The sequence below is a fragment of the Dermacentor albipictus genome, chromosome 9 (genome assembly GCF_038994185.2).
Source record: "Dermacentor albipictus isolate Rhodes 1998 colony chromosome 9, USDA_Dalb.pri_finalv2, whole genome shotgun sequence".
NCBI classification, from domain to species: Eukaryota; Metazoa; Arthropoda; class Arachnida; order Ixodida; family Ixodidae; genus Dermacentor; species Dermacentor albipictus.
This window is the reverse complement of record NC_091829.1, coordinates 83,243,242-83,257,771: the sequence shown is the minus strand read 5'-3', so window position 1 is coordinate 83,257,771 and position 14,530 is coordinate 83,243,242. Positions and strand designations below refer to the sequence as shown.

At 47.3% G+C, this 14,530-nt stretch overlaps 1 protein-coding gene across 4 annotated transcripts in view; it reads left to right on the top strand.

The window, feature by feature from the left end:
• The window catches only part of LOC135919846 (negative elongation factor B-like), a 46,416-nt gene that overhangs the window by 8,758 nt on the left and 23,128 nt on the right, over positions 1 to 14,530 (top strand). For all 4 annotated transcript variants that reach the window (XR_010570072.2, XR_010570071.2, XM_065453806.1 and 1 more), the window contains exons 2-5: positions 3,597 to 3,713; positions 6,091 to 6,417; positions 10,881 to 11,026; positions 13,930 to 14,032. Coding sequence is in view for 2 of the 4 variants with exons in the window: in XM_065453806.1 (XP_065309878.1) it covers positions 3,597 to 3,713; positions 6,091 to 6,417; positions 10,881 to 11,026; positions 13,930 to 14,032 (693 nt within the window). In the remaining 2 variants the exon portion in view is untranslated. The remainder of the gene's footprint in view (positions 1 to 3,596; positions 3,714 to 6,090; positions 6,418 to 10,880; positions 11,027 to 13,929; positions 14,033 to 14,530) is intronic.

Genomic DNA, 14,530 nt, shown 5'->3' with positions numbered 1-14,530 from the left:
CTTGTAAATATACTTGTATATAGCTTTTCATCTGCGTCTTCCTACGTAACAATATCACCGTCAGGATTGGGTCCAACGTCGTCGTCATCATTAATTAATAGGTTAATTAAAAACAAAGACGTAACCAATTTTACAGCGGAGCTGTTAAGAGCTACTTCCCCCAGGATCGTGTCCGTGTGAAGACACAAAACTCCAAATAAGTGCCCCGATCCCGAAGATAGTGCCATGCCGACCCGTCGGTGTTCGGTCGTGACCTCGGAGTCTTCTACTACTACTACTACTACTACTACTACTACTACTACTACTACTACTACTACTACCATCACCACCACTACCACCACCACCACCACCGCCACCGCCGACAGCAACAGCGTTTTAAGAGAAAGTTTTACGTCAGAAACTGCGATTTATATGCATAAGAGCACTACGGCTTGTACAATTCAGCTGCTTTCCTTAAAATATTTCGTTCAAATTGGTTCAGCTGTTTGTTTAATGAGGATGCTTCTGTGTTTCACACGTTTTTGAATAGGGAAATTGGAGTCGGCCTCGAAGTGACTTCCTCTGAAGTTTGCCTGTAAAGCGTACTCTGCGCAGAACGCAGTGGTACAAAGGAGAAGCGAACAAACACGTGCCAACACGTGCACAAACACACGGTGCCATACTGTCCCTAAGCAGACTTGTACGTAATGAACTGCATGTCATTAATTACTTGAAATCAATTACGTTTAGGGTGGTTTTATAATTTAAGGATTAATTTGTCTATTCGGTAACGCTCACTGTAATTTAATTACTTTTTTCAGTAACCAGTTACGTGCAACCAGTTACATTTCCCAGGTTTGAGAACCTAAATTTGGCGGGAACTACAGTGTCCAGAAAGATGACCTCATTTCCACAATCAGCGTCCTGCAGCTACGCCTCGATCACCTGAACATGGTGGGCTTGCAGATTCGCAAAACCCTCTTGGGTGTCCGGTCTCTGAGCCTTTATCCTATAATGAATTTCTATCGTTCTATCTCTCCTGGAAGTGCTTTTAAGAGGCCTTCACAGGCGGTGAGAGCTGCTGATCAGTTATTTTTTTCCCTTAGTTTAGTCTTCGACTTCTTTGACATAGACAAATGATTTGCCATTAAGCGCTCGTGTATCTATCTGTTTGATATATACGAGACTAATATACATCTATTTCTCGCGATTGCAACGCACGAACAACTAGTACCTTTCGGGCTGAAGAATACGCAGCTGTATATTAAACTACATGACAGGTTCGGCCACCTTTTCGAAGAACGGGAACGTTTTCTGGCGTCCGTTACAATTAGTTGTTTAAGTCTAAATAGGAAACAAGTAAAGGGCACCGGGCAGCGGTCCACCAGGCGTTGACGGACGAATTGAAACTGCGATTTTATATCTCATCAATGATGTCCACTTCGGACGGCGGTGCCAGGGAGTCACGTATAGGGGAATTTTCAGATTTTCACTGTCCCTATCGGGAGCTCCTTCCCCTAGCCCCATCAACAATGAAGCCCTTGGCTCCGACCGCGAGCATCGCGGCATTCAGTAACCAGAATCATGTGGTGGTGAGTTGTAGCTACAAGCAGGGTTAGCGTGGCGATTGAGGCCAGCAACTGCTCTGCGCGAGAGTCTCTTGCAATGTTACCACGGCACATCACCACATGCTCATCAAACAAGTCTCTTAAGAATGCGAGAAGCTCCTTTGCGAGCTATAACTGACCTTTCTTGGCACGCAGAGCGTTGCGTGGTACGATTGAGGAGGGTTCTTCTTTTGCAGGTTCTCGAGAAGAGCGTCCCCTTATTCTTGGTATTTTGAGCAAGACCAAAGAAAGTGTTGAATGTCTTCTGTCTCTTCGCATGCAGTCCAGTTGAATCGTTGTGTCATGTCTTAAATAACCATGCTGGTGTATTACCAAACCCAAACTTGCGAGGAAGGTGTTCGAACGTTACACCACAGCCCTTCTCTGAAGCGCGCACATCGAGCGAGCTTTCAATGTCGCTGCAGATGTCTTCACAATAGGACACGGAGAGCTTACCTATTGCAGATTTGGAAAAGCAATACCTTTATAGAAGATAAGTAACGTGTGAAGGGCTGAGGAAAACGCATTGAAAGAGCTGGCCCAGCTCGTTCTATTTACTGTATTTGTGCAAGGGTAATTGATTTAGGGTGGAAATTAAACTAATCGACTTTTTAGTAATTGCTCACTTACTGTCATGAGGTTGTAATTGGTAACTGTATTCAATTACATTTTGAATGAAGTAATTGTAATCGATTACTGTTTTTCTGTAACGTGTACAAATCTGTTTCTGGGGATGCTGTTAGGGCTTCGATCAAAGTTCAATGAACACTGTCACTTTTGTAGTGCACCATGCTTTTCCCTTTATGAAAGCGAAGTGAAGGCTATAAACAGTCGAGGAAATTGAAGGGAAAAAGCACAGTCTCAAGGACGTCGTAGACAGAAGGAGACGATGGTGGATGCACTGAGGCGTTTGTTTGTTGCGACTGAGAGTATATGGACATTCCAGGCAAATTTTCGCCCTCATGTGATGTTCCATATAAAGAGTGTCCCAACTACAATGCACTGAGATTTAAATATATGCAGATACCACTCAGCTGGACAGAATCAAGGTAATGTTGTTTGCCGTCGCTTGGAAATGCTCAGATTATCTCTTGCATTCCACTTATTTACATAAGTAGTCTTAAATAATTAATCAACTCCCCAAGTAGGATAATTTGATGAAATGTGTCAATGAGAAAATTGCAGAGCAAGGTGAAAAACTCCCGATACAGCTTTCTGTCGATCAATACGTGCTGCATAAAAGTCTATTTCCGAGCGTGAAAGTAGCCCGCGAATACACGCAAAGTGCCTCTAGCGACCAGTCGCGCTGTAATTTTGCGGGTAAAGGCGAAGCATCGATCGAGATAGCAAATCAGTAGGCGAATCAGTGTACGAAGTCAGGATAGCAGTTTTATCGGCTGTATACACTTGGAAACATTCCCTTACTAACCGAAATACCATGCATGGTGTCAGCGCGCATCAGCAAACATGAATACATCACGCTCGATGAGCGCGGACACTAGCTGTGAAAACGCTGGTGTGAGCAAACACGGCAGCAGCAGCGAGCGAAGCGACCTTCGTGCGGTCTATCGCTTCAACGCAAGAGCGGCGAGAACTCGGCGCGTACGAACGTGTGAGCCGCCTGCAGATCCCTTTCGAGTTGCGGCGCGCGCGGCCGTGCGATGTACGCCCCCCTTCCTTCCCTTCCATTCCTCCACGGCCGTTCGTGCGATGGAAGATGGCGCGTTTTGTCTTGGCTTTATTCCTTCGCGCGCTCCAGATTGAGCCACCATCGTCGGCTTCCCTCGCGTGCTTTTACTCGCACATATAGCATACGACGCGCGGTGATGGCGTTATCGCCCTTGGATTTTATCTGGAACATCACGGCGGCGCCGACGATAAAAGTGCTATAGCAATAACAAAAAAAAAGAACACCTACTGCAATTCTTATGTTCGCAGAGAAGGGTGTTGACGACCTTACCAATATTGCAGATTTTCCTTATTTTTTCAAATATCTTTCTCTTCCGACAGGACCCGGCCCTTCGTCCAGTGGTCATGTGCATACTCAAGAATGTGAAGTCCATGGACGAGAAGTACATCAAGCTGCTGGTCAGTGACAAGTCGCTTTACAAAGAATGCGACATCCAGGTAAGCGTTTCCCAAGCTTTCATTTTCGGAGTCTGAGTGAGAGTACACGTAAGTGTGAGTCTGAACCGAATCGAAGTGAGCGTGAGCATGAGACCGAGCGAGACCTAACAAAGCAGAGCTTTCGTTTTATTTATTTTACCGTTTGGGCCTTTTGAGAGAGAGAGAGAGAGATAAAGAGGAAAGGCAGAGAGGTTATACCAGATATTAGCCTCCGGTTTGCTACCCTACACTAGAGTTGGGACGTATGGGTTAGATAGAGGACAGAGGAAAGTCTTAAAAAAGTAAGACGCACATAGACACATTGGGCCTCTCGAAATTACAGAATGGGCCTTTACAGGGTTGAAGTAGTAAAGGCAAGGCGCAAAAGACCAGGACTTAGGGAGAAGAACACAAACGACAGGACTCTTGCTAACTGAGTTTCTCGGTAACTCAGCCAGGCCACATGAAGCTGATATTTTGGCTGTGATGTTTGCAATACCAAGTCTGAACGGCAGCCTATATTTTCCGGTTACGCGCTAAGGCACCGCGAAAAATATTCGCTTTCTTAGTAAATCCCAAGTACTCATACTTCTGACCACGGGCCTACATTAATAAAGCACAAAAATACTTTGTTAAAGATCATATGACAGTAATACAGAATACTACGCAAAAAGTTCAAGGTACTGGTAGGTAAAAAAAGAAAGAAATTCGTTCACAGAAGATTGTCATGTTAATTTCTTCAGGCGAATTGACATCAGTTAAAACGTGTGAAAAAAAATAACGTCGCTCCACGATACTCCCGATAGTAGGCGTTAGCTGTTTCCATTCATTGCAGGTTTTGAGAAAAAATAAATTCGAAAACGCCTGCCGTTTTGCAGTGAGGAACAAGAACCTTATCTGCATGTTCAAGGCACTTTAATATGAATGGTGTGGAAACTACAGAAAAGCGAGTGTAGGTATTGGTTGTGGGAGGGTGTAACTTATGGAACAGATAGATTAGTGATTGCTTGAAGTCAGTTCACAAGCGTTGTAAGGTTAAAGGGATCGAGTGTTTCACGTGCGTTGCACTTGCTGTACTATTGTAGCCAGGATGAATGAATCCGACTGAACGATTTTGTACGTGCTCGAGCTCATCGCATTATGAATCGTTGTAAGATGGCGAGCCAGAGTTCAAGTTTGAACCGCGTGTGACTCCGATAGTTTAGTTTTTGGGCTCACTACAATTCGGACCAGGCTAAGTCCACGAGATTCCAAGTGAACCTCACCCTGTGCACCGAGAAATGGCGTCGAGTCCGCGATTTCGTGGTTCAGTGATTCTGTGTCTATGCCAGTAAGTCCGAGTGAGGCTGAGTTTGTGTGCCTCAACTGATCACCTGAGTATGATTTCCGGTAAGTTCAAGTCCGGGTGAACGATCCCTGGGTTTGGTTTGGTCTTGGTTAGTTTGGCCCTTAGTGAACCTTTAATTCAAAGGTACAGTTTGTTACTGAGTATGAGTGAGGTCTGGTCTATTAGAAAAAAAGCAAATGTAGTTCCTCTGTCTATGGCGGTATGCTGCTGAGCACTAGGTAGCGAGTGCGACTCTCGGCCACAGAAGCCGCACTTACATGGAGGCGGAATAAGAGAGCGCCCGTGTGCGTACATTTAGCTGCTCCTTAAAGAACTAACCTGCAGCTCCGCAATATGGCGTATCTTGCCAGCCAGTTAGATAAAAAAAAACCTGTCACCGTATGCGATGCTAATCGCTTTCACACCAAGCGAAAGTCGTCTCCTACAAGCGAGAAGAGCGTTTGGCTCGGCTGTTCAAAAAACGCTGCAGGTCACAACCCGTGGTTGCGTTCGCGATCGTGTAATTTTGATGTCATGAGATTGGAATAAAATATGAATGGAATAGCTTTGCGTTATAGCAACTGTTGTCTGCGATTTAACTATTCCGCTGAAGAAGACGTCAGGCCCGACCGGTGTGCGGATGTCATAGGCGCGGAATAGCGGGTTTGTCCTAGGTTTCAGGGAAATTCGCAGACCCTTGAGAGGTACCTGCACACAGGAGACAGCTGCCGGGGTTAAGGGGCAGTACCATCCGTGAAGACGTTTCCGGTGAGCCTCACCTTCTCTTCCTCGTGTCTGTCGAGTCTCTCAATCGAACAGCTACATCGTGCGCCGCTGCCTAGCAGATAACATGCGCCGAAGTCTGGGCGCTTTCTCCCTCCCGTCGACCTTTCGCGAAGTGTTCGTAGCCCGAAAGGGAAGGCTCCACCATTTCTTGCTGAGGCTTCGCCGCCTGACGAAGGCGTGACGTCGCCGTTGTCGTCGTCACGTGGTGCATCCCCATTGCATCCGGGAGGTGAATTCCTCCCTCGCCTGTATTAATTACCCCCGTTTAATTTCTTCCGCACGCAGGTGAAGCGTCAGATCTGGCACGACAACAAGGACCTCTTCGCGGAGGAAGTTCTCCCTCTGCTGTCCCAGTACGTGAGCGAGAAAGAGGAGGCCCTGGCAGGCCTGGCTGCCTCGGTGGCCGGCGAGTCGCCCTCCTCATTCTTCGGACCGACGCCCAAACAGCGCCGCCAGGGGGCCGTCCTGCAGCGCCTCCTGGCGATGGTGGACCGCAGTTTGGTTCTGTACAAAATGGTTGTGCAGTTCGCGCGCAACAGGTTCCTGCGAACGCAGAACGCCCACTACTGCACGCTGCGCGTCGAGCTGCTCATGGCGCTGCACGACTTGGAGGTTGGTGGCTCCTTCTACGGAGTTTTACTTATTGTTATTTGTTTTAGTTAACTTTATTGGTGGAGCCTGTGTAAGCGACATCTTTGGAAGGATCGTGCTTGTACGTAACAAGAAGAAAAAAAGAAGAGATGGCTAGTGTTGATTCTGCAACGGGTCATCAAGCCCTCCATACTCTCAGAACCGTTACGAGCGTGCAATGCGAATGTTTAGGCGTTAGTTTGGGGGGGGGGGCTGTGGAGTGGTCTGGGCGTTTTCGCTCCCGATCTCGAGCTCTCCGAATCGCTTGGGGGTCTAAAGGTTCCGCTTTTTTCCATGACATTCCAGTGTAAAGCATGTTTCAGAGAGAGAGAGAGAGAAGTCATAAGGGGAAAGGCAGGGAGGTTAACCTGGCTGAGGCCGGTATGCTGCCCTGTACTTGGGAAGGGGGAAAATGGGTTGAAAGGGAAGAAAGAAGAAAGAAGTTGACAGTTTGTACTGTTACACACACAAGCATTCATCACTGAGTCGGTCACAAACGGTCACACAGGCTGGTGAATTTCAAGAAACGCGCCCCCACCTCTGTGGCCTTGCACATAGCAGATGCAAGAGTCCACGGGCCCAAGAGCTCTACCTCCTCTGTGAAGGGCCTGGCCGAAGAGCACTCCTCTCATCTTCGTATGTGGTACAGTCACACAGGAGATGTGGTGTCTTCGACACCACATGTGATTTCAATTCATTCGAATTGGGAATGAGTAGGCGTTTGTGAAAGAAACTCCTACTCGCAGGCGGCACAGTAACATATCTTCCCGTCCGTCGGTTCAAACCAGGTCAACGTTTTATAGCATTGTCGTTTGAGCTACTACGCTCCTCTCCGACGCTTGAGCACTCGCCGGCTTTCTAAGCAGGCACTGGCGCAAACCGAGTGCTCCATGACGACGATACAGCAACGGAATGCCGATTATGAAATCGTGAAGACAGTGTTACGAAGACACGTGACAACGACGGCTTCAGGACAATGAGATGAGGACGATGACATTACGATGATGGCCTGACCACAACGCTATGACTAGAATGGGATGGTGAAGCTGGAATTATGACAATGGAACTGTTACGACGACAGCACAGCGATAGTATGACAGCGCTTGCATGACACTGACAGTAGGTAGTTTTAGAATAGGGGCCCCAGTATTTTGGGGCCCCAAAGAGCTTTGCGGGTGTTAGCGTTGGGGCACGCAGGAGTGTCGAGTTTTAGAATAGGGCTTTGCGTTTGCGGATAGCGTCTTGCGCTGACAGCGCCACTACGGCGTCTAATAAAAACGATTAAAAATGATTAAATAAGTTATACCATTTTATGATATGAATAGTAATTTTGACATGCGTGTATTCGCGTTTAATTACAATTCAGAGGTTATTCTTCAAGCAGCAATGCTCAGTTGTGCTTAGTTTTGAGCAACAAAACCAACTTTACGTGCCTTCACCAGCCAAGCTTAGCCGTGTTAGGGCTGCGAGCCATAAAATCCACACTCGAATTCGGAATCAGCGGCGTCTAATGAATCAATCTTCATAACACATGCTAGTTGAGAGAAAGCGATAACTGCGGTCATTTCTCCTAGCTGGCGAACTTCACGCGTTACCGCGAATCGAACCCAGTTTGGTGCTAGGTTAGAGCCATCGCTTCGATGGGTGCCGCCATGTTTGTTGACGCAAAGGTTTTGGAACGCTATTTGAGCTCCCGCTAAATCGATGAAATAGCGTTCCCAATGCAAAACCCAAACGCAGTTTGCGTCTCGCGCATGCGCGGTGGCTTCGACGCTATTTCTTTGGGGCCCCAAAACGTTTGGGGCCCCTATTCTAAAACCCTCTAGTATGATGACGACGCGACGATATACATGACAACACATTTCCCAGGGACAAGCGGGCTAGTTGGCGGTCGACATTGGAATGCATTGTGTAACCGCGCAAACGACAACGGACGACGAAGGAAACACACAGGACAAGCGCGGAACTTCAATTCCAGTGTGTTGAAGTTCCGCGCTTGTCCTGTGTGTTTCCTTATGTTTGGGCGGTTACACAATGCGTTGCAATTCCGACATGACAACGCCGGCGCAATCGCGATTGAAGGACGACAGCACGATTACAGTGGAATGACGAAAAAAAAAATAACATTGATGGAACGAAGAGGGCCATATGACGAAGGCGGCTTGAGGACGGCTGCATCACGTCGATTGTATAACGGCAATTGTAGGACAACCACTGGTCTGAAAATTTGCATCGTGGTTGGTCTAATTGATGGCGTGACAACTGTATGACAACGATGGCTTGTAGACAACTGTATGATGACGATGACGGGACGATGGCCGTGTGACGACGACAGTGGGGCGACTACAGCTTGATGACAACGTTGATGACACAAAAATAGTGGCATGACGACATGCCGAGTGGCGCATTCTCAGCGATGCAACCCATGGGGCTTGTAGAGTGCAAATCTTCGGGATCGCGCCACAGCTAGTGGCGAAAAATTGAGCAACGAGCGAAGAAAAGCTAACGAGTTAGAAATGCCCTGCAAAACACAGGCTGTTTCAGCCCCACATGGGCGCCGAAGGAAATCATGAACAGTCTAGGCTCGATATAAAGCCTCACAAAAGGGTACATGTTTATACCAGCAGTATTACTGGACATTACATTACTGCGCATTGCATTTGGGTACGCTAAACCGCCGCGTGCAAGTGAAATAATGATTGCGGGTCATTCCGCAGTCGGCTCATGAACCGGCATTGCACTGGTTCCTGGAATGACACCGTGGAGCGCTGTCCTTGACAAAATTGGCGTGCGGGGCAGTTTCACGCCGTTGTGTTCAGGGGGGCGTTAGGTACACGAGTGCCGCGCTGATTTCGCGCGCTTTCTGCCGCTCCCTGCTACGCGTCCCTTCCCTTGGAATCCAGTCCGTAACCCTTAATGACCATCGGTTATCTTCCCTCCTCATTACATGTCCTGCCAATGCCCAATTATTTTTCTTGATTTCAACTAAGATATCATTAACTCGCGTTTGTTCCCTCACCCAATCTGCTCTTTTCTTATCCCTTGACGTTACACCTATCATTCTTATTTCCATAGCTCGTTGCGTCGTCCTCAATTTGAGTAGATCTCTTTTCGTAAGCCTCCAGGTTTCTGCCCCGTAGGTGAGTAGTGGTAAGACACAGCTATTATACACTTTTCTCTTGAGGGATAATGGCAACCTGCTGTTCATGATCTGAGAATGCCTGCCAAACGCACCCCAGCCCATTCTTATTCTTCTGATTATTTCCGTCTCATGATCCGGACCCGCCGTCACTACCTGCCCTAAGTAGGTGTATTCCCTTACGACTTCCAGTGCCTCGCTGCCGATTGTAAATTGCTGTTCTCTTCCGAGACTGCTAAACATTACTTCAGTTTTCTGCAGATTAATTCTTAGATCCACTCTTCTGCCTTTCCTCTCCAGGTCAGTGAGCATGCATTGCAATTGGTCCCCTGAGTTACTAAGCAAGGCAATATCATCAGCGAATCGCAAGTTACTAAGGTATTCTCCATTAACTTTTATCCCCAATTCTTCCCACTCTAGGTCTCTGAATACCTCCTGTAAACATGCTGTGAATAGCATTGGAGAGATCGTATCTCCCTGCCTGACGCCTTTCTTTATTGGGATTTTGTTGCTTGCTTTATGGAGGACTACGGTGGCTATGGAGCCGCTACAGATATCTCTCAGTATTTTTACATACGGCTCGTCTACACACTGATTCCGTAATGCCTCCATGACTGCTGAGGTTTCGACAGAATCAAACACTTTCTCGTGCCGTATCCTTCAGACAGATATATAGTAATTTAGGAATTCGAACTGGTGAGTTCGCGAGGCATATACAGTTAATAATAATAATAATAATTGGTGTTTTACGTGCCAAAACACTTTCTGATTATGAGGCACACCGTAGTGGAGGACTCCGGAAATTTTGACCACCTGGGGTTCTTTAACGTGCACCTAAATCTAAGCACACGGGTGTTTTCGCATTTCGTCCCATCGAAATGCGGCCGCCGTGGCCGGGATTCGATCCCGCGACCTCGTGCTCAGCAGCCCAACACCATAGCCACTGAGCAACCACGGCGGGTGCATATACAGTTAGAGGTAATTTAGAGCCCAGTACAAGTTTCCAGAGAGCCATTCCCGATATGCGCGACCGAATACGTTGGCATTTCTCCTTAAGTTTGTTCCGTACGGCTGCAAACGAAGGTTTGATGCAGAAGCTAGTAGAACATCCAGCATATCGCCGCAAATTTAGTGGTGCCCTTAAAATTCAATAAATCGTGTTTTCCATTCGACGAGCTCGAGCATGTGTGGGCCACATTTTCCTGGCTATAGAGTTTTGCACGCGAGCTTAAGCTCGCGTGCAATTTGTTGCAGTTCTGTTTCTGGCGTAACCGGCGCAGAGGAAAAGTTATACCCCAAAATGCAGATCCAGGAAATCACGGCTAAAGACCGTTCCCACAAGTTCGCCTGGTGTCTCGATGCCTGCATCCGGGAGAAGAGCATGGACGACAAGAGGTCTCGAGAGCTTCAATCCATTCTTGACGTCAAGCGCGGGCAAGAAGAACTCCTGTGGTACGTGTCCGCCATTAGAGCCGCGCTGGTGTCCACTGCGAAGCTTACTTGTTACTGTGGCACGCAATGTGGCTCTCTCGAATCGACTTCTGCGCTTGAGACGTGTTCAGGCACTGTCTCTGAGGCCGCGTGATATGAGCCACTTGTACTCAGATGCAATAGCATAAACTATACCTTTGTGTCGCCGTGCCCATAGGGTTTCATGCAATAACTGCTAGAGTGGACTCTGGCGTTAGTGTCTACAGGACGCTGCAATGGGAGCGGTTCAGCCTGCAAGGGAATTACGCGAAGTACATGGATTTGGCTATACTACGTCTTTCTGGCTGGAAACGGCTACGCGATTTTCTAATCTCGTCATTTCCAACAAATTATTGCGTAATAAATGATTCGAACAGAGAGCCTCTAACACAGATGCCAGATATTGAAACCATTACGCCACGGACACATGCAGTGACAAGCGACATAAAACGCCGTCACGAATTTGTTACGGACAGGCCAGTGCTTCGAGACGCTTGGTGCGTTTTGATTGGGCCACTTCGGCAAGCTGGACCGTTGCAGTTAGTAGCGATTGTGCGTGTTCGCAGCGCCTGCTTCACTTAGGAAAGTGTTGGTTGCTCTGGGAATTTGGGGCAATGAAGGCAGATAAAGCGCAATAAGCAAAGCCACAAGAACGCATGAATCAACAAGCATAAAAATTAGACAAATGCATGTACTTTCCATCATTGCCATGGTGGCTGAACGATTGCAGCACCAGAGTTCTCTCTAGCAATTATTAAAGGAAACTCTGCGGCCTGGCCCACTCGCGCTTGAGAATGGCCGCAAGCTGTGTCACCCATGAAACAACGCTTAAAGGATGAGGCGTTTGTGTGGGTTTCGAGGTCACCGCTTGCTAGTAAAACGAGATCAAACATGACTTCTGAGATTGAGTGGCGGTCTCCTTTCTTTTTTGATGTCGGAGGCAATGGCTGAAACTATCAATTTACTTTTCCTTTCGTGAAGTGCTGCTGTAACAGTGGCAAGCATTAGTCACCAAATGTAGATGTTTAAGGCACAGCATTCGGAAATGGTGCAGGAAATGTGGACCTTGTTAGCGCGCCAAAGGCGTTGGGCAGCAGGGCAGCGTAAATTTATGTGGTGGCGGAGCCAATCAGCGGGTGTCCAAAACCCGTCGTTCGTGACCTGTTTCCTGCTCTTGCAACGGCTGCGTGGAACCCGCGGGAGCATGACCTCGGAGATCTGCATCTGTTGTCTAGAGGGCGCGACAAACACACACACACACACACACACACACACACACACACACACACACACACACACACACACACACACACACACACACACACACACACACACACACACACACACACACACACACACACACACACACACACACACACACACACACACACACACACACACACACACACACACACACACACACACACACACACACACACACACACACACACACACACACACACACACACACACACACACACACACACACACACACACACACACACACACACACACACACACACACACACACACACACACACACACACACACACACACACACACACACACACACACACACACACACACACACACACACACACACACACACACACACACACACACACACACACACACACACACACACACACACACACACACACACACACACACACACACACACACACACACACACACACACACACACACACACACACACACACACACACACACACACACACACACACACACACACACACACACACACACACACACACACACACACACACACACACACACACACACACACACACACACACACACACACACACACACACACACACACACACACACACACACACACACACACACACACACACACACACACACACACACACACACACACACACACACACACACACACACACACACACACACACACACACACACACACACACACACACACACACACACACACACACACACACACACACACACACACACACACACACACACACACACACACACACACACACACACACACACACACACACACACACACACACACACACACACACACACACACACACACACACACACACACACACACACACACACACACACACACACACACACACACACACACACACACACACACACACACACACACACACACACACACACACACACACACACACAGACAGACAGACAGACAGACAGACAGACAGACAGACAGACAGACAGACAGACAGACAGACAGACAGACAGACAGACAGACAGACAGACAGACAGACGCACACGTGCGCGCACACACACACAATAATATATATATATATTAATGATAATGATATATATATATATATAATTAATAACGATTCAAAGACAACGCAACCGTTGTCTTTGAAGCCAAGTAACAATGGAATATCATATATATATATATATATATATATATATATATATATATATATATATATATATATATATATATAACAAAGTTTTTTTCAGTAGTGACGAGCGCTCTAGTTTCCACTTTCTGCTTGACGGCGCAGGTCTTGAACATGCGGGATTAACCCCTGTACACGATTCTTATAGAATCGTGTGCAGCGAACACTGTGTACATATAGGACGGTGCATGCGTTTACTCTACGGTTGAGCGCACGTGGCAAGTCATGTTGCGATATTCGGCGTCTACTAGCACCAACAAGATATGTTTGAGTATGTTCAGAGGTCACTCTAGAGTCCGTAATTCATTGCATATCAATGTAGTCCGGGTATTGGGAAAGCTGTTTTCTCGACCGTGTTTAAATAACTTTGATCAAATACAAAGAATTCACATAACGACAAAAGAAAAAATTGCATATAGCGACGAAATCTTCAAAAAATTTCAGCGACCTCGCCATGACGCTGTGTGACCCGTACGCCATCAACTTTCTTGGCCAGTCAGCTCTGAAGAGCATGACCCACCTCATCAAAGTCGAAGGCATGCCGAGGGTGAGTAACTGCAGACTATTTCGAACTCCATGTGTTTGTATTGTTCGGTTCATGTGTATTGATTCGCGTGTCTGCACAATACGTCCAGCGAAGTTTCAGGAGCGAGCATTGCATGGAGGGAATTTTCGCTATGAAATTGTGAGCGCATTTCGGGGCTCGTCAAGTGAGCACGAGCAGTTTTTTTCCCACTTTCAACCCACAGTACAACCCACAGTACTGCACCTTGTCTCGCGGAAATACACCGGAGCATACGATATTATGAGAACACAGAAAAACTGCGCTGGAAGAACCAGACAGAGAAAGAACCACACGACACAGGCGCAGTGTCGTGTGGTTCTTTCTCTGTCTTGTACTTTTTGCGCAGTTTTTCTTTGTTCTCATAATGTCATACCAACTAGCCTCTCACCGTACGCTACTAGACTTACGATATTACATGCTGTATTAAGTAGGCGAGTGTCTCAAAACGGAGCTTCAGGGAAGTTTTGCGAGGGCTGCTCA